The sequence below is a fragment of the Triturus cristatus genome, chromosome 2_2, assembly GCF_964204655.1.
Source record: "Triturus cristatus chromosome 2_2, aTriCri1.1, whole genome shotgun sequence".
In the NCBI taxonomy this organism is placed as follows: domain Eukaryota; kingdom Metazoa; phylum Chordata; class Amphibia; order Caudata; family Salamandridae; genus Triturus; species Triturus cristatus.
This window is the reverse complement of record NC_140582.1, coordinates 68,803,873-68,823,675: the sequence shown is the minus strand read 5'-3', so window position 1 is coordinate 68,823,675 and position 19,803 is coordinate 68,803,873. Positions and strand designations below refer to the sequence as shown.

The following is a 19,803-nucleotide window of genomic DNA, read 5'->3' as shown; positions in this document are numbered from 1 at the left end:
CTTTATTTCAGCACCTAAGTATAACATCACTTTAACATTTGTTTTTTTCAGTGACTGTCTTACGTTCTTTTAAACATAAGCTTGGCTCTTATTACCATGCCTAACTATAACGTAACTTCGTAACTTGAACCTTCATTTTTTTCAGTGAAATATATATATGATATAGATTTGTAGCCCACGCGCATAAAAATATAGATATGGGTAACTATGAAGTATGTTTCAATATTACCATCAGGGGGTCTGGTGACATACACTATAAGGTCTAGTGGTTTGTGAATGTCACCAGTCCTCAGAGATGGCAATATGAGACCATGTTATACAGTATCCATAAAGGATTTTTACATTACATGTTTATGTTCGGGTAGCTAACCAGAAAAAACTATTTTCTTCAGTGAAGCTACCAATAGGCACTGATTGGAATTAAAATGTTTTGTTTTTGTTTTCTTAAATACATTGTTGAGAAAACTATGAGAATGGAGATGGTCAGTGAATGTAAGTAATTCAGTGACTGCAGCTTTTACTGCATAATTAAGGATTTAACACATCTGCCACAAAATGTGTCACACATAATTTACATCATTTGCAGATTTCATAAAATGTGTTTCACAGGGAACACAGAAACAATTTTTCCATACTGGTACAGCATAAAATAAATAAAATAAAAAATAAAGCCAACACATTTTTCACTCGCTTACTTAGCTGGGAGTTATAATTTCCTCAGTGGCCACACTTCAAGCAAGGCTGACCTGGTAGCAAAGTGAAGAATTAATTAGAGAAGCCACTGGTGATGGAGGAGAACATGCCTGCAACCAAGAACAGGCAAGACTCCGGGAAGGAATGTACTGTAATGGAATAATCGTTATGAAGCGCTTGCGTGAGCTGAGATGCTGGTGAGGTGGGTTATCAGTAAAGGAAGGCAGTGGTGGTCTGTCTCCAAACCCCTAATAAAGTCCAAAAAGATTGTAAGTCATATTATCCTTTAACAATTATCAATATAGGCTCTAAGACCCCCATAATGAATGGCCTGTTAATTCTCATGTTCAGGTCCACATCAAGCCTGGCTACATCTTATAGGACAAAGATGTGTATACAACTGGCAGCTAGCAAGAGTTAAGTCAGCATAGAACAATGGGAGAGCTGGGACTGGACTGCCTATTTCCGTCAATACTGCCATCTCTCCCCAGTCATTTTTAGGTCTCGGCTAGCGAAGGCTGCGCTTGCGCAGTCTCGCTCGCGGGATTTAATAACTTGGAGAAGAGGGGCTTGAACCCGCCCCTCTTCTCTCCTCTTCTCCATTGGCTGGCCTCTTGAATACTGGTCAGCCATTGGAGAAGAGGTTTGTCTCTCCAAAATAGCCCCGTCCTTTTCGGATTCGGGGGTGTGTTTTTTGTTGATTATTCGATGGGCGTGTTTATTCCATTTGTTCTCTCCTCCAGCCAATGGCAAGAGGAGAGAAAGAAAAACACGCCCCCGAATCCGAAAACGCCGCTGCCTTTCTCCGAGGCATTTCTGCTTCACCTCGGAGAAAGGCAGTGGTGCGTCATCCCCGTCCACTTGGATATCCGTGCTAAACTCACACTTCTTCACTCCAAGCCGAGTATTAAGTGACAAATGTGCTTCCGTTGTATTCTTGCTAAGCAATCCGAGATAAAGGTGCTTGATTGCACAGAAACACTGCATTTAACTGCTGTGTACCACAGACCGGCGGGAGTGAGTCTCGATTCATAGAAGGGGCCGCGCGGATGTTTACGTTGTATCTGGGAAACAGGCTAAGAATTGAAACCTGACCCTTTTAACAGTGTTAAACAGTGACACAGGGCTGCGAGGGTGCACAATACAGTACTCGCAACCCGGGCTCGCTTCCCCAGACTTCTTTCATTGTTATGTATCATTTTGCAGTGGCATTTCCAGCATAGAAGTCACCTCTGTCTCTGATCTGTGCTGGGCCCCGCGGTAAATGGGGCTCGAGCGACTGACTGGCAATGCCAGAAAATGTATGAAATGCCCAAAACTGCATTCGAGCGCTTTTGCGAGATGTTTTCCTGTCTGAAGTAAACAAAAATCATGGCAAGCTTTTTTCGTCTTCTTCTTCTTCTGTCGAGAAAGGCATGCATTACTTTTGGAATACCTAATACTTTGGCCGGAATTTGGAGGGAAAAAGCCCTAGCGTTGCGGTTTTATATAGATACCTCCCATGCTATGAGTGATGCAGTGAAAGTGTCATACTGGACCGCATGTCTCTCCCTATTAATGCAAAGAAGAGAACAATACACAAGCACAGGGACACTCGGCTGGCCTCCGCTCCGGTTTCACAAGGCTGCATGTAAATGAATGCATGAGAGCGTGCGCTAACCTCCAAGGTCAGGACAAGATGTTTGGAGCCATTTTAATTCTTGGAAGTGAAACAATAGGATGTGTCCAACTTTACAAATATTCCCACTTTTCTGGAAGACAGAATAATTATAACCAAATGTTTTAAACCACAATACTGGGTTAGGCTGACTGGCAATGCCAGAAAATGTATGAAATGCCCAAAACTGCATTCGAGCACTTTTGCGAAATGTTTTCCTGTCTGAAGTAAACAAAAATCATGGCAAGCTTTTTTCATCTTCTTCTTCTTCGGTCGAGAAAGGCATGCATTACTTTTGGAATACCTAATACTTTGGCCGGAATTTGGAGGGGAAAAGCCCTAGCGTTGCGGTTGCTATGAGTGATGCAGTCAAAGTGTCATACTGGGACCGCATGTCTCTCCCTATTAATGCAAAGAAGAGAAAAATACACAAGCACAGGGACACTCGGCTGGCCTCCGCTCCGGTTTCACAAGGCTGCATGTAAATGAATGCATGAGAGCGCGCGCTAACCTCCAAGGTCAGGACAAGATGTTTGGAGCCATTTTAATTCTTGGAAGTGAAACAATAGGATGTGTCCAACTTTACAAATATTCCCACTTTTCTGGAAGACAGAATAATTATAACCAAATGTTTTAAACCACAATACTGGGTTAGGGGATTCCACGTTCTATTTTCCGGAGAGTTACATATTTAAAGAAGTAAATAAAGTTTGGAATGAGGCTAACCGAATCACTAGATGAGAAACTCAAATGTTTTTCCTTAATTGACTTTTGATTTCAGTTTTGTGCCGGGTTTTGCAACATGTACTTTTGCAATCCTAGGTTCGTTCATCTTTGAATTTTGAGGCATATTCCTTCTTAGATACATCAAATACAGCCTATAAATGAACAAAACGAGCAACACCTGCTCCGTTTTCATAGCTATCCACTATTCCAAGAGTATACTCAAGTCACGTGTGGGCAGTCTTAAAGTATTAGTTACTCCGATGCCTACCTGCTAACCCGAATGTTGCCTCTGGAGCATTGAACGATGATGGAGGAGTAGAGCTGGCCAGGGACTACGTGAATAGTACACTGTCTTCTTCCAAATGCCGACCCCTTCCCCCACCACTCCCCAATGTTTGAGGAAGCTGTTTGGACGGCGACATGGGCCAGATATCAGTGTGATTAAACAAGCGGGCAGACGGCGCATTTGCTAAATCTATCCTCTACAAATTGTAGTTTTCCAGACCATTTCGAGGAGCTTCATTGCTTCTATCTTCTCATTAATGGATACGTGGGTGTGTATGTCTATATATGTCCTTTTCTTCTTGTATAATAACTAGGTTATCTTTTTTAATATGATCTGTTTATTGAGTTTTTGTAAAGCATTTAACAGGGAAAAAATAAATAAAACAAAGAAACACCTTTTAATTAACGTAAATACATTTGTTTGAAAACATCACTGAATGACCTCCTTTTGTAAATCCCCACAATTTACTACACTGCCCCTTTAAGGAACTCCAGAGTCATCCAGACTATCCACCATGCATGGAAGGGTCAGTGAGGCATTTTGTTTCTGTCAGGAGGATCCACAAAGTGCTGCCTTCTAGTTTTTTTTTGGGCTAAAACATGTTTTTTGGGTGGGGCTTTTTGGCTTCATTCCAAGTCCTACACATTCTTGCATTATTTTGCAGGAAGTGCCTTTTCCTCCTGATTTTTCACTTCTTTCAGCAACTTGACAGGTGCCCCTTGTGTGGAGGTAAGAAATCTTAGAATGATCCCTACTCCATCCCTACTCCATCAGAAGGTGTAAAATCTGTCCGGAGATGCCTTACAAGTGATATATTACGTTTAGCTGTTTTTTAGGTCTCGGCTAATAGCTCAGATTGGCCTGATGTCTTACATATAATGAACAATTACCGCAAAGCTGTCATTAACGTGCGCAGCAAACCAAACAATGGGGACTAGCTTATCCTAGTGACGCCAGCACAAGCACATGGGACATTACACTCACAAGCCGGCTGAGGGAGTGCAGATGGCTGTGTGTGTGTGTGGGTGGCTCTGTGTGGGTGGCCTTTTTTGTAGGTGGCTCTATGCGTGGTGGCTTTCTCTGTGTGGGTAACTGTGTGTGTGTGTAGGTGGCTATGTGAGTGGCTCTGTGTGTGTGGGTGGCTTTGTGTGTGTGGCTCTGTGTGTGGGTGCAAATGCAATATGTCTCGCATTTGAGAGTGATTAAGCTATTGACATTGTAAATAACAATGCCGTTTCTTTAAATGTTTTAAAAACAAAAATAATGTCATGAGCAATACCAATAGCTCTAACTTTAACAATGCCGAGACCATTGCATTGTAAATGCTTGTTGTGTTAGAGATAGAAGCTCTATGCATAATGTTTAGAAGGGCATCTGTATGCTGCAGTTTGAGGGTGGAAAATTATAGGGCAATGATATAGTGTATCTGGAAAAAAACAGCACAATCAATGCTGAGGTTCCTGGAGAAAGTTGAAGACTTAAGCATATTGAAAGGCAAAACCACCCTGCATCCATGGGGGGCCTAGCTGGGGATGCCTTTGGGATCTGAAGTGCTGCACTTACCGCTCGCATATGACACGTAACAAGGAGAGAGACTTAATTTTGGGCAATGTGGATAGGATCTTTGAGGGTCCACCGAAGTCAATAGTCTTCAGGAAGTCATTACCCTTTTTTATGGGCCAGGAGGAGCAGCCAAAATAGGGATGTTTCATAGATGCTTGCAAGTGTTTAAGAGAGGTTATGTATATCTTGCCCAATGAGGTCTTTGGAGTGCTGGACAGAGTGCTAACCACTGAAGAGGGTGGGTAAATTTCTGTACTAGATTATGCAGGACTATTTAAAAAACTTCTGCATGATTACAGTGGGTTGGGACAACCCAACTTTGAATGCTACTTACTATCTGTCTCCTCAGCTCCATTTAGTGGATCAGTTGTTTGCAGATGGAGAATACACAGAAATGATTTGCAAACTGCTGCAGTCAATTGTGGGGGGGATTTATTTGGTGGCCCACCTGGTTCCATCATGTCCCACATTATAGGCAGGTGGCCCATGGGCTAAAATAGTGGGTATTGCAAAACAACTGTGGGATGAGTTCATTTTGGTAGAACACTCTATTCTGCCATGCTTTGTGAAGATAGCAGCTGACATTTTTCTCAATGGTATAGTAACAGGCTTATGTCTTTTTTGGACATCCAGCAAAACAATTTCACAGGACAATTTGTACAAAGTTAGAGGTCAACAAAGGCCACCAGAGACACTCAGGGACTGAGGGGGTAAATGACAAGGATGCTAAAGTAGATTCACTCCTTTTCAGCACTGTTGGACGAGCAGAAATATACCCATCAACTTTAAAGAAAGGACAGGTAGTAATCTTATGCCAAGAGACTTAGGTTATGCAGATTTAATGTCCTTCACTATACCGTGTAGCATAAGATGATTCCAATGCCCTAACTGAACTGCCACAGGGCCTACTTCTTTCAACTTGTTGTGGCTATTCCATCTTATCGTTTTAGTATGGCTTGAAGTAACGGAAGGGCTATCTCAAGTGGCTGGACTAAAATGCCTATACCACAGAAAGCATGTCTGTTAGACGAATTGGCATGACCAAAAAGAGTGAGAAAACATTGCTTTTATTAGTTTTGCCCACGAAGTATATAGTTATGGCCTCGGTGGTGCTCATAACACCAAACGGAGAGACCTTATTGAGAAATGTGCCAAATGGGGCCAAAGCATGAGACAGAGGGGAAGGGTACAAAACTGCAGGAGCATCTGGTCGACCGAAGTTTCACAAAAATGTTCTCCATTGTCCACTAAGTACTAGTAATCTTGTTACAGTGGGTTGTGATTCTCATGTGGTTACCTCAATATGAAATGCGAAGATGTCCATTGTGATTCCTTTGCCCATCATCACTTCCTTGGCAATGCTATAAACTTTGTTCTTACTTGACATTTTGTGCCTGAGGAGGGTTTTGTTGTTGCGTTACTTATTTTTAACATGCATGAAATGTGAATAAAATATTAATATTTAAAATGGAGTTGCTCTGAAATGGCTGGCCCATTCTGACATATCTATGGTAACTCTCTAATATGTAGAAGGTTGACATGAAACATTATGTTTGTAGGGTACATCAAGGGATATCAGCACTTAACACTCACAACATACACAGCTTTGTTGATACGCATGGTAGTTGTGGAGAAGAGAACCTGGACAGTGCCTGTCTTAAACACATTAAAGCTTTTCCAAACATCTCACTCACTTGGGGAACGATAAATGTTTTGCCTCAGATGACAGTCCTCTTGGTCAAGGTGACACAAATCTTCTTTTTCCTTAGCTCGTAATGAAAAAACTGTGGTTGCAATAAGAGGACCTGTTGGGAGAAAATACAGAAATGGACAAATAACCAGACCGCTCAAGTGTGGTAAAAATATGGAGAAAAGTGTGTGTTTACCAAATGTCACATGTTCTTGCTTCACATCCACAATCTAGTAAAATACAGAGAGGCCAATTTTCCACAGCATGGAAGTAGTACTCTAGTATGTCGAAAATATTCAAAAGCAATGCTTCTAATAGAAAGGCATGTGCCCTCTTTGCACTTTTAAACTATGGAGTTGTATATTTTTTGGCTAATTCACAAGGAATTAGGAATTGAATGCAAACCATAACTCGCACACTAAATGTAATGCTCATGACCTCACCCTTAATAAAACAGATGCAATTCCAAATGTTCTAAATCATCCTACAGATGTTATTACATATCACATTATCCTTGACATAGACAACTATGAATGTGGTGTCAATAATTAGCTTGATTATGGGCTATTGTTTAAATACATTTCACTTTTAGGTGCTGTTATTTATTCAAAGAAATACGTTTTTCGGTCAATGCGACCATAAAAGTGAAATTACAAGAAGGTTCACATATTACCAACGTAGCAAGAGTACAATTTTGAGCAAGATTGGATGTCAAATTTAAATTAAAAACAGCATCTTAATGTGGGTGTTTAAAACAATAATTTCGGGGTAACACAAAAAGTGAAAATGCTAAATAGTGTAAATGTACAGTAGAGCAAATATAGCAACAATTCATTCAGAATTTAACTGCAGATAGACCAATAACTTGCTCCGAGTAACAAGACAACTAAAAGCAATAGAAACAGAAGGATGAACAGAATAAAACAGTTGATAAAAACAAGTTAAAAATAGTCACAGATAGCACTAGGGATCAGTGCTTTATCTCATCTTTAGTGCAAGGCGCCTAATGATCCACATTTTCCCTAGGAATTTTCCCACTGTGCAGACTATTGATGGCCTAGAATCTGTTTTTAAAATACAAAATGCTTCTTGATGGCAGCGGGTTCCCATCAGCCTACACACAGGTACTAGCCAATTAGATCTCAGAATAATGTATAAAGGGCACACAAAGAGAATGTGTTTAGCCGTCTCAAGGGACCCGAGGGCATCCCGGACAATGCTGTGCAACCTCAGTTGATCGGTGCCAGCCCGCTGTGAAAGAATTCACAGGGAGGCAGCCAAATCTAAATTGTATATAAATCTTCCTATCTTGTGGTATCGAAATTACCTTCATATACTGTTCGTATACGCCTAGCCATTTAAAATCCAAGTACTCTAAAGTTAGGCGGCCAGCTGAGGTTTGGGAGGCAGTTGACTGTGTGATCCAGTTTAAATAATGGGTCTTTATGGTTTCTCTGCAAGGCAAGAGACTAGGACCAGAGACATCCCACGAGCTTCCCAGGCCTATAGCAGAAAGCAAAGCAAAGCCTACAAACCTATCAGCACATAAACACGGCCGGCCAGGACGTTTTCACGCCGACGGGGCCGATATCTGTCTTCCATATTCTCCCCGCAATCAAATTAAAGACAAAAATTAATCACGAATTTTAAAGAAAACTGTCAGAATATAACTGGAACTGTGCCAATTTATGAGCATATCGATAAGGAGCTGTGAAAGTCCCAGATTCCAAAGGAATACATATCGTTTTAAATATATAGAAACACGCAACTAGCTGGCAGAGGGACACATTAGAGTCCGACAGGACCCATATCAGGTCTTTGTAGGCCCATCGATACGCTGATTCAATATTAAGTTGAATACAAAACGTTGGACGATATAACCCAAGAACAAGCCAGAAATTGTAAGTAAAAGTGTGGCATTTCCTGACTAAGGCGCAAATTGTCAAAGATAAAAACCTTTTTTTGCCACGGTTTAAATTTGTGTATTTTATGTGATCAGTAGAAAAGAACTGTTTGTTTTTATTGAATATATGTATCTATATGCTAACTACATACAATGTATAGTATGAAATGTTATTTTATGAATTGATTTCAAGATTGTAATAAATTACATTTTTAATCACTAGAAATTTAAATTGTAATTTTTAATGTTTTTTGCCGATTCTTACACTGAGTTCACAAATAATGTGTATCTAATGGGCATATATATTTAGAGATTTACAACATTTGTAATTCCATAATTGCCTAGGGATATATATTTCACTGTATTAATGCCCTGCCCTATGAATTGTTGTATCAATTCGACAGGGGGCACTTGTTATTTCCAGGCCAGTAAAGCAAATCTAAAGACTTGGTCGATGGTGCTGACTTTCCTGCTGAACCCAGCTTGAAATGGGGATAGGATGTTATTTTCCTCCATCCAATATGTGATCTTAGACAAAAGGGCACGGGCGAAAACTTTCTGAGCTCCGTTGATTAACCTAATCAGCCTGTAATTTGAGAGTTGAGCACGGTCACCTTTTTAGAAGACCGGTATTACTTCTGCTCCCCTCCAAGATGGTGCCCCTGCAGCGATTCTGTTGGCGAGTGCCCAGATGTAGTTGGTCCAGTTAGCGGTATTGTTGAGAAAGACTTCACTAGGTACACAGTCCGGACCAGAGGCCTTGTTTCTGGCTGTCGACAAGATGCTTTGATTAATTTCAGTTATGGAAAATAGCTCAGTGGCGCACATGCCAGTATATTCATGTGAAGAATCTTCAGTATCCAGCTCCGCTGGTCCAGTGTATACAGCTGAGAAATGGTATACACAGTCGGCTACAGAAATGCTGCTGTTGGGAGGCCTAGGTCTATCGGCCTCCCTCCTTGTAACCAACAGCTAAAATTGTAGTGAATCATTCCTCTGGCAGGCTTCACGCATTTATACCCAACGATTTTCAACCTAATCTCTTTTCGCTACCACCTGGGCAGTCTTGTAGATCTTCCTTGTCTCTCTTATTTCTAGGGCGTTGTTTGATTTAATCGCGTCATTGTGAGGCTATAAGCATTGCTTTCAGTGTGCAAGTTATAGTTTTCATGGCAGTTGTGAGATTTGTGGCTTATGCTCTTAACCGTAACCCTGCTAGGTCATAAGGTTTTAGGTTTTAATTAGGAACCATAACGGTACTTTAACTGTTTTTTAAACATACGTTGAGGTGTTATGACCAATGTTGAGCAAAACTTCACTAAAACCTTCATTTCTTGGTTCGTATACAACATTCAAGACTTCCCTGTGGCGATCCCCAGCTGTGGACAGCCTTTAGCAGTGCGCAACAGGGGCTGGGAACAGACGCCCACAACCATTCAGCTGTGCATGGAGGTTGGAGTTGACCAAAGGTCCTGGCCTCTTCTAGGCCCTACACCCAACACTCCATGGGTGCCAACACACGCTGAGCTCAGCTGAAGGCTCCCAACCATGCACAGGCAGCCTCAGCCAGCCCCTGCACCCAGCTCATTACAGGTGGTGAACATTCAGCATTGTGCAGTGGGGAATTGGGGGCTGGGTGCAGGCCCTGACCTCTGGCCATATGCTGAGTCCCAATTTACATGCCAGGAACCCATCACACCGTGGGCTGCCAATCCTAGCTGTACTGTCAGGAGCTCCCCGTCCTGTCTGGTATGTCAGCACCCTCAGGGGTTCCTGCTTGCACACGTTTCTGTCCACTAAGTTGTTTTGTTTTTTCCTTGTCTTGCCACTGCCAATGTTTGTTTCTTTTCATTGTATTTGTTGGTGCCAGTGCTTGTTTTGCCAATGCTTGTTTTTTTTTTTTTTTTTTTATATTTCTTTTTATTTGCAAAATACAAACAAACAATATGGTCATCGTAAGCATTGGCATCACTGTGGCCCCGGTACCCCCACGGACAGCAAAAGCAATGAACCAGACACAGCACCCTGAAGGCAGAGAACTCTTAGTCCATTATCTCCATGTCGGATCGGTGGACCTGCGGGGGCTCACATATCCCCCCTCTGTATTCATTCCACTTTGACCACACTTCCCCCCACTTACGGGGGCACCCCCGCGCCGTGTAAACAGTCTTTTCTTGCAGCATACACCAGTCCATGTCTCTTTGCCAATCTGCCAGTTTCGGCGGAGCGGATGCACCCCAAAGGCGGGCTATGTTTCTTTTTACCACTATTTGTCCCAGTGTGACCCAGAGTTTCCCTCTCGCAGGTAAGTCCGTGGGTTCCCAGATGTTCAGGAGGCATCTTTTTGCCTCTGGGCGTATGTCCGCCTCCCATACCTCCTGCATACATGACACAACCCGCCTCCAATACTTCTGAACCCTCGGGCAGTCCCACAGTATGTGGAAGAACGAACCCACTATACCGAAACCCCGCCAACAGAGCCCCTCCCCCCCCCGTCCCATCGCCTGTAGTCTCGTGCAGGAGATATACACTCTATGTAGCACCTTAAGTTGAATGAGCCGAAGTCTGGCCGAAATTGCCACCTCCCTCGGGGACGCCAGCGCCTCCACCCACTCCTCGTCATCAATCTCCAGTCCGTCGGCCACCCATTTGTCCTTAAGGGAGCCAAGAGGGTCAGGCGGATTATTAATCAGTTTCTTATACGTAAGTGAAATGGAGTGCTCGGGCATATATCCGTCGAGTAACCTATCCTCAAGAGGGGAGGCCTGTGGGGGCTTAGTCCCCGGTGGTATGTTAGCTTGAAGGGAGTGCCTGATCTGCAGATATCTGAAATATTCAGTGTGCGCTAGATCGTACGTTTCCTGCAGGTAGGCAAAGGATCTAACCCCCTCGGGTCCCCACAGGTCCTTGACCTGCGAGATACCAATAAGGTCCCAACTGCGGAACCCCTTAGTATGACCTAGGCTTCCCAGCCTCTCCGACGCCCACAGTGGAGTGGCCATAGTCAGGGTATTGGACCATCCCAGCTGCCTGTGCGCCGCATGCCATATTTGAACCGAGTACTTGGTCGGCCCAGTGAGCTGAAGTTTTCCGGGTTTAGAGTAGAGTGCGACTTCGTAGTTCCCACCGGGAAGTAACCATCTATCCATCCCGTAACCGGGGTCATTGCCGTCCCTATATGTCCCTTGGTTGATTGCCGACAAGTGGGCGGCCCAATAGTACTTACGGATGTCCGGGAGGGCGATCCCTCCATCATACCATCCCAGTGTTAGCTTATGCAATGCTATCCGCGGCGTGCCCGCCCAGAGTAGTGTCCGCTGCGCCGCCTCGACAGCAACGAAATAAGAATTAGGCACTAGATCTGGATAATTTTGGAGGGCGTAGAGAAACCGAGGCAGGGCCATCATCTTGAATAGGGCCGCACGGCCCAGCAAGGATAGCGGAAGCTTCTGCCAGATCTCGGAATCCCGTTGGAGCCGCCGCAAGGGCGGCATTGCTTGTTGTCTTTGGGTGCTAGCTACAGTGTCACATTATTGGACATGTGCTGTTGCTAAGCACCTGTCATGCTTATGGGTGTGGCTAAGGCACCTGGCATGCTTATGGGCGTGGCTAGCCATGTGTGGTTAACTGACACTGAATTGGCTATAAAAGCCCAAGCCTCGTACCTGTCAGTGCTTGGCTTAACCGCCTGGTTCCTGCTTCAGCTGGAGACTGCTTCTGTCACTGCTTCAGGATTTCCTCATTCACCATTGGAAAGAAGCACAGGCCGGTCAGGAACTGCAGCAGCATCGGACAGCTAAGTGCAGTGTGCTTTAAGGCTGCATGTGACTTTGACATTTTCTGTTGGTATCGGAAGGCTCGTCTTTGCATATTTGCCATGTGAATTGGCCATCTGGTAAGTGGCACAAGTGACTTTTGATTCAAGACAAAGGCATTTACATATTTGTTTCGCGCTTAGCGCTTGGGGTCATTCAATGTTTGAAATCCTTTCATATTTGTATTACGCTTAGAGGTTGGTTTTATGGATTGTGTTCTGTGTGTGAGTATTACGCGTCTGATAGATTTGCCTAATTTTGTGAGCCCCGATGTCTCCCATCAGCAGGCGGCCCTCTAGTGGGGTGTATATTTGTTTATGGGTGTTTTGTGCAAATGAAACGACGTGTCTATGTGCCATTTGTTTACCTGGCTGTAGATGACACAAAATCATAGCCAGTGACTCCTATTTGGCAGCATTGTTCTTAGAGAACTATTATTTGGATTGCATTCTCCTGCAACCTACAGACAGAGGCTTAGAGAGTATCTCAGCTCCTCTTGAGAACCAGGTGATTAACATAACTCGCTTATTATGAATGTTCTGTGTTGAATGCACCTTGTTGGCCCGGTAGTGTCTCTGTATTCATCTGTTGCATTTCTTATTTTATAGAGAAATGCAAGTCCTCAAAAAAGCGACCCTCTCTGCAAACAGATCCCCTCAAGGGTGCTGGGCTAGACCAGGCTGTGTGGAGTAGCAGTGTTCTCTCTTTTTCCCCTTCCCTTTTGGGACACCTGACGGGACTCCTGTAGTGAGTTCAGTAGTGCAGACAGGTGTTCTAGGAGGAGAAAGGACTGTTCATCGCTCCTGCAGACAACCTGAACTTCAGGTGAATGGCTGCGCCAGTCTCACAGCATTGCCTTCAGCTGGGTACAGCTGGATTGGGTGCAGGGCCCTGCCTACAGCCTGCCACTTTGCTAGTCTGCTCATCCTCTGCAATTGGCCAACACCCAATGTGCATGAACTATGGCGAAGTGCAGCAAGGGTTGGATGAAGTGCCTGGCCTGCCTGAACTCTGTGGACAGCCAACTCCTGCTTTTCACAGGCCATACCCTGTGCGGGAGTTCATGGACTACTGGGGGCCGTTATGCCCTGCAACCAGCACGCCATGTGCAGCCACCCCCAAAGTGGAGCCATTGGTAAAGCACAGCAATAGTGCTCTAAATACTTTTTTTTTTTTAACGATTTAAATGTTCTAGAGATACTATGCTGGATCCACAAATCATGAGGCCGAGGAGGGTTTGCAGGAACAAGGTAAGGTCCGGAATCTGCAAATACCACGATAACAATTAGTATGTTTCCTCCCCACACGGGCTTGGTGAGTCACGGTAGGTTCACCCTGCCCCCTTATGCCCTTTATCTTTTTCCAAACATGGTGCTCAGGGCACCATTTGTGCAATGGCAGCCCCAGACGAAATGTTTCTTTGAAGGCCATGCAATCAGAATACAGTAGCTTGATGAGCCCGCAGCTAGATATGCAAAACGGCAATGCACAAAGGGAGAAAAACCTTCCTAGTTCATTGTGAATCCGCAGATGATTTTTGAAATTACGGTCCAGATATTTTCTAAAATATTACATTTTTATGCCGAACAGGACCACCTTTTTAAACACTAATTTCTTGAAAACTACTGGACGGATTTACACCAAACAAACAAAAGTATAATCCTTGAGTGAAATTCTACCTTTCTATCAGATTTGACATCACCCCTCACAGGATCTCTGTGACAACCAACCAAAAGTCTTCCACGACAAGAACTACAGAACTTCAAACCTAGCCGAAGGCCACCGACTTCTTCAAACAACACAGCGACTAACTGATTGGAGCCAGCTCGCCCCACAGGACAACGCCTCCATCATGAACTTGGTCAACTCAGGGGTCCCAACCAACCTATGCCTTCACCACATCTTTAACCTAGGCGAAGTCAGAATCAGTCACATACTCATCATGGCCACCTTCCCCCACGACTGAAAACATGCAGAAGTCAACGTCCTACTAAAGAAACCATCGGCAGACCGCAGCGAACTCAACAACTTCCACCCGATCTCCCTGCTGCCGGCCAAAGTATTAGAAAAAGTTATCAACCTACAACTCTCCTCACATTTGGAACAGAACCTCCTACTACACTCTGTTCAATCCAGATTCCGCAGCAACCACAGCACTGATACAGCCTTCATTGCAGCTACTGACGACATCCAAGCCCTACTCGACGAAGGAGAGACTGTGGTTGTGATCTTCTGAGACCTCTTGGCAACCTTTCAATATGGTATCCCACCACACACTCATCACAAGGCTGCACAACAGCATCCATTTAGCTGCTCTCACCGGAAGAACGAAACAAATCTGCCTTCACCTCCGAAACCAAAGAAATCACCAGTGAAGTACCCCAAGGTTCCTCGCTCAGCCCCACACTCTTCAACACTTATATACCTCTGTCCAGCATCGCCAAAACCCATGACTCAACATCATATCCTACTCCGATGGCACACAACTCATCTTCTTCCTCTCCAAAGACATCACCAACACCATGACCAACTTTCACAACTGCATGACGGACGTCGCCAACTGCATGAAAGACAACTGCCTGAAGCTCAACACGGACAAGACAGAGGTACTGATTTTCTGAAACAAAAGCTCCCCTTGGGAAGCATCCTGGTGACACTCAGAACTTGGATCTACTATTATCCCACTGACCACACTAGGTACCGAGGCATCATTCTAGACAAGCTAACTATGACAACTTAGGTTAACTCAGTCTCTTCCTCCTGCTTCTTCATCCTCTGCATGCTTTGTAAGATTCTCAAATAGGCTACCCCAAAGCTCAAGAGGCACGATCACCCAGGCTCTCATCTCCAGTTGACTGACTACAGCAGCGCTCTCTAGGCAGAAATCGCAGCTCACCTCCTCTGAGGACTACAAACCATACAGAACGCTGCAGCCAGACTCATTCTGGATCTCCGTAGATGAACGAACATCACCCACTACCTCAGGGAACTCCACTGGCTCCCTGTACAGAAAAGATGGTAGTTCAGGCTCCTGACCCATGCATACAAGGCCCTACACAACAGTGAACCCTCCTACTTGAACCACCACCTGAACTTCAATCAGCCCACCAGACACCTCTGCTCCATGTCCCTTTCTATAACCCTCACACCCACATCTGACGTAGCAGATGCAAAGGTTGCTCCTTCTCCAACCTAGCAGCTAAGACATGGAATGAGCTACCCTTTCATCTACCTACCTCCCCATTTCTCCTAGAGTTCCGAACGTCACTGAAAACCTGGATATTCGGCTAATCAACTGACGCTGCCAGTGCCTGAATACCCTCACAGGGGGCAAGAAGCGCTCTACAAATCTACTGATTCATTGATTGGTTTATTTAAAGGTTTTTACTGTATCAAAGAGCAAAGAATCCTATGGTAACTAAAATGACATTTTTGTAACCCTTCCTTTTTCATGGCCCGTACTTGACAGATCTGTACGAAACTTGTCATGAAGAACCACAACTGGAGGTAGTTTCGAAAGTTATTATGAAAAGAAAAAATGGGTTTCCTATGGAAAATCTGACCTATCATAACTACACTTGCACTTTTGTCACCAGTGCTTGTTTATATTACACAGTTCAGCCATCATTGTAGAGTTATAGTTAGGTCAGAGTTTCCAAAGGAAGAGCATTTTTGTATAGCACTGACAAATTTGCACAAAACTTACCCCCCAAAACAATCATCCACCTTGGCTCCAAAATAGAAAGTCTTGCTCTGATCCATCTAGTGAGGGGGGACCAAGAAAATGAGGCGGCCCCAAAACTGTGATTTTCCATGTTAATTCGAACATCTGCTCCCCGACATAGAAAAAAAGGCCTGACATTTAACACCAGAAAGTTAAAACTTTACTTAGAAATCATGCTTTTGGATTTGGTGTATATCTGTTCTGCCGAGTTGCTCAGGTTGGGCATGAAAGGGATAACACTCAGAAATCTTTTGTTATTGTTTGATGGTTGGTTCCGTAGGAGTTCCATGGTAATAAAAAATAAAAAATAGGGCCTTCTGTTCAGCCAACAAGAGTTGTTTCTCCCGCTGGTCATTTCGGTATCATGGTACTGGTGCTAGTACCACACTGCTAAGTGAGCTGATTGTGGCTGGCAGGAACTCTGAACAAGATGTTGTGGCCACCACTGTCCCAGAGTCCTAAACGTTCTGAAAAAGTCCATGTGGGGGCATGGTGGACACACCCTGACACCCAAGACCATGTAAGGGGCTGCTAAGGGACCCCGACCCCCTTTAGTCAAATATAAAAAAACATTTCAGGTACAGCAGTACTATAGTTTTACACTGTGGTAAGGGAGGTCGAAGGACCAACCAACTGGAAAGGAAGGGGGATCTGTATGTACACCAAGAGATGCGGGAGATACATTCACCCTGGATTCAAGCACAATCGACATATGAGTATTCCTCTGCAATATGTGAGAAAACGTGTGCTACACAACTAGACACCACCTCTGCGAGAAGTGGGCAAAAGGAAAATGAATCCTTTTTTACATACAACCCTCACCCACTCTAGTATTGGCATGCTACATCATTGGGTTCACCCTGACCACTAGACGTCAGGGTGGGCTCAACCGTATTCCAGGGAGCTCTTTGTATATTGGTGTGTCTGGGAGAAGCTATGTGTAAATAAAAAATCTTCATCCACTCCCAAGGTATCCCTTTATTATTGAGGTGGATGGTATTGATTAAAATGAACTATAGAAGGGACAAAAAGGTTGCATTGGTCCTATGACCCTTATGGTGGCAACATGTTTCTGCCCTACACTGATGGCCGTAGAAGGTCCAGGTCATTCATCACAGCAGAGCTGTTGTACTAATACTCCCCCAGTGACCTACAATCAGGACATTATTATTGTGGCATGCACTCTAAACTTTAGGCATGGAAAGTCGGTGAATACTCGCTGCTCTAGTGGTACCCTGGCAGTGAGTATTTTCAGACCCCTCGGGGGCAGAGGAAGTTGGCCATGTGGTCAAGCCGTCTTCAAGGGTCCCTATCATCCATGTACCTACTTTGGTTCGCTCACACCCGGGCTTGTGGTATAGTATTACTATAAACATTAAAAAAAATACAAGGATCTGGTCATGGACTGGACCTTTCGGCCAACCGCCACTGTGCAAGCCATAGGATGTGAGCAGGAGGGGTTGGCCACATGTAGTGGGTTGGGCGAAGGGCCAACCCACCGCTGCACACTGCTGAAGGCTGTGTGCTTGGGGGGTTGGGTGGCAGTGTAGGGTTGGATGCCTGCGTGGGGCCTCTGGCTAGGCCCTTTGCCCATTTTCGGCTGCACATGGAATTTACACACACACACACAAACACACACACCCACAGACACACACACACACAGACACACACACAGATAAAATCTTGGAAAGCAATCCATACAGCAATAAACAGATAAATACATTAAGGTAGGAAGACCTTAAGATATAAGGGAGCCGATGTAACTTGTTACCATGGCCCAACGTGAGCCATTTGATTCTAAACTGTTTCAGTGGAGTACTTCCTATTTTCACCAGTTATATGTAAGATGACTCTGTAGTGGCAATTGAACCAATAACCTTCAGGAACCCAGCTCTCAGGTGTGGCAAGTATGATGACTAATGTAGCCATCCCTCTGAGGCACTGATTAAAGGATACATGGGAACACAATATCGGGACTACCACCCCTAGAACTACTGATACTACAGGATGCAATACTTTAGCAGGATTCCAAATTATTTCCTGTGGAATTATGAATAACTACAAGTATTTTCGCACCATTTCTCACTTTCTTTTTTCCTACATTCTGGACCACAATCGCTAAACAATTTTGTTTGGTTTTACCTAGCATAAGCAATATAGGAAACATACAGGGAGTGTGGTGTTCCTGCACAGCTCAGAATACTGATTTGGTATAATCCCATATTTGAGGTCTAATTGGGATTATGGTAAATCTCCTGTAACGAGAATGGAGTGAGAAGAGGTATGATACTATGCTCTCATCTGAAAGATAATATTGGAGAGTCGAAACTGGTGTGACCAAGTAACAGCTATCAGAATTTGGGATGTGCTTTGACTGCCCTAGAAATCTCAATAACTTTGTGAATTATCAAAATTGAGAGAAAAGTAGACAGGCTGCAGCACAATTCATTCACAACCGACATCTCCTACCAAAGTAATTTACACAAATGTATGTTGAAGGCATTTAGAACGTGCTCATTTGGCAAAGTGGTGCATCTGAAGTAGTCCTCAGGTGTGAGATGAATTTGATTCAGATTCATTTGGGAAAATCATAGCTGCGTTTCCAGTGCTGTGGATAAGCTTGGAGGGACTTGAGCACTTTTCTGTGCTTCCAAATCCTGGAAAATAGATTACGACAAGTAATTTGGAGTTAATATCCACTTTCAGAATACCATGGCTAACAGAATCCCAAGGCTAGCAGATATAGAGAGCAGAGTGAGTATCTTCTTGTTTTTAATACCTAGCATGATGTTTATATTGCTGGTGTAAACAAACACTAATTTTCTCTAAGAATGAGAAGCTAGATTTATATGGTTATGATGTTGTGTTTAATCTAAATTAAAGGGAATGGAGACCCTTAAAGAGTTCAAACTTAGATATATGAATTTTATTATTTCAAGTTTTTAAAAACTGTCACAACATAGCAAACACAATAGAATAGTGAAACATTATAAAAACAACAGATACAAAGTCTAAAAAGTGGCTTGAAGAAGAGCCAGTTTCCATAAAGTGCAAGTGTATAGATTATGAATAAACTAAAACCGATTCTAAAAAATAAGATTCTTAGGCCCATCCCACAATTAAAAACATTATTAGTTAGGGATTTGATGGTTCCAGGGCCAATAGTTTTTGAGCTTCTTTTAGAAATTTCACGCCCGACTGTTAGTTGTGGGCTCATACCCCTCAGAAAAGCAAGCATAGATGTGTTGAAGTCCCTCATATCGAGATTACGAAACATCGCTTTCAGCAAAAAGCCTTTAAGGTTTTTTAAAGCTGGGCAAACACATATCTTGTGTGCTAGGGTTTCCTTCGGAAAGTTACATTGCCTACACTGCTGACTGAAAGTCCCAGTTAGTCCTCCGAATTTGTAGGCCATTAAAGGGATGAGCCCCATCTCAGTCTCATTAACTCTTTCTTGATTCATTTTTTTCATGTGGAAGGCTAGGTACGCAGCTCTCCCTGGTTCGTGATATAGGGATTCGCATAAATTAGCGTGCGCATTCAGGGACAGTTCATGGATATCGGAGGCCCTCGACTGAATCCTTGCAGATTTTAGCAATAGTTTTGCTGAAAGCTTTAGGGACAAATTGGGGAGTGGAATAGACAGCGCCTCCAGGGATTCCATTGCATCCCTCATATAGCGTTACCATGGTAGAGTTTTATGGAGGATACTTCGGTGGATCATTTATTTAGTGACCTTGGGTCTG

The 19,803-nt window shown here is 43.8% G+C and overlaps 1 protein-coding gene across 2 annotated transcripts in view; it reads right to left on the bottom strand.

The window, feature by feature from the left end:
• The window catches only part of LOC146861859 (uncharacterized), a 141,718-nt gene that overhangs the window by 73,823 nt on the left and 48,092 nt on the right, over positions 1-19,803 (bottom strand). For both annotated transcript variants that reach the window (XM_085641029.1, XM_085641030.1), the window contains exon 3: positions 6,620-6,730. In XM_085641029.1, coding sequence (XP_085497155.1) covers positions 6,620-6,730 — 111 coding nt within the window. The remainder of the gene's footprint in view (positions 1-6,619; positions 6,731-19,803) is intronic.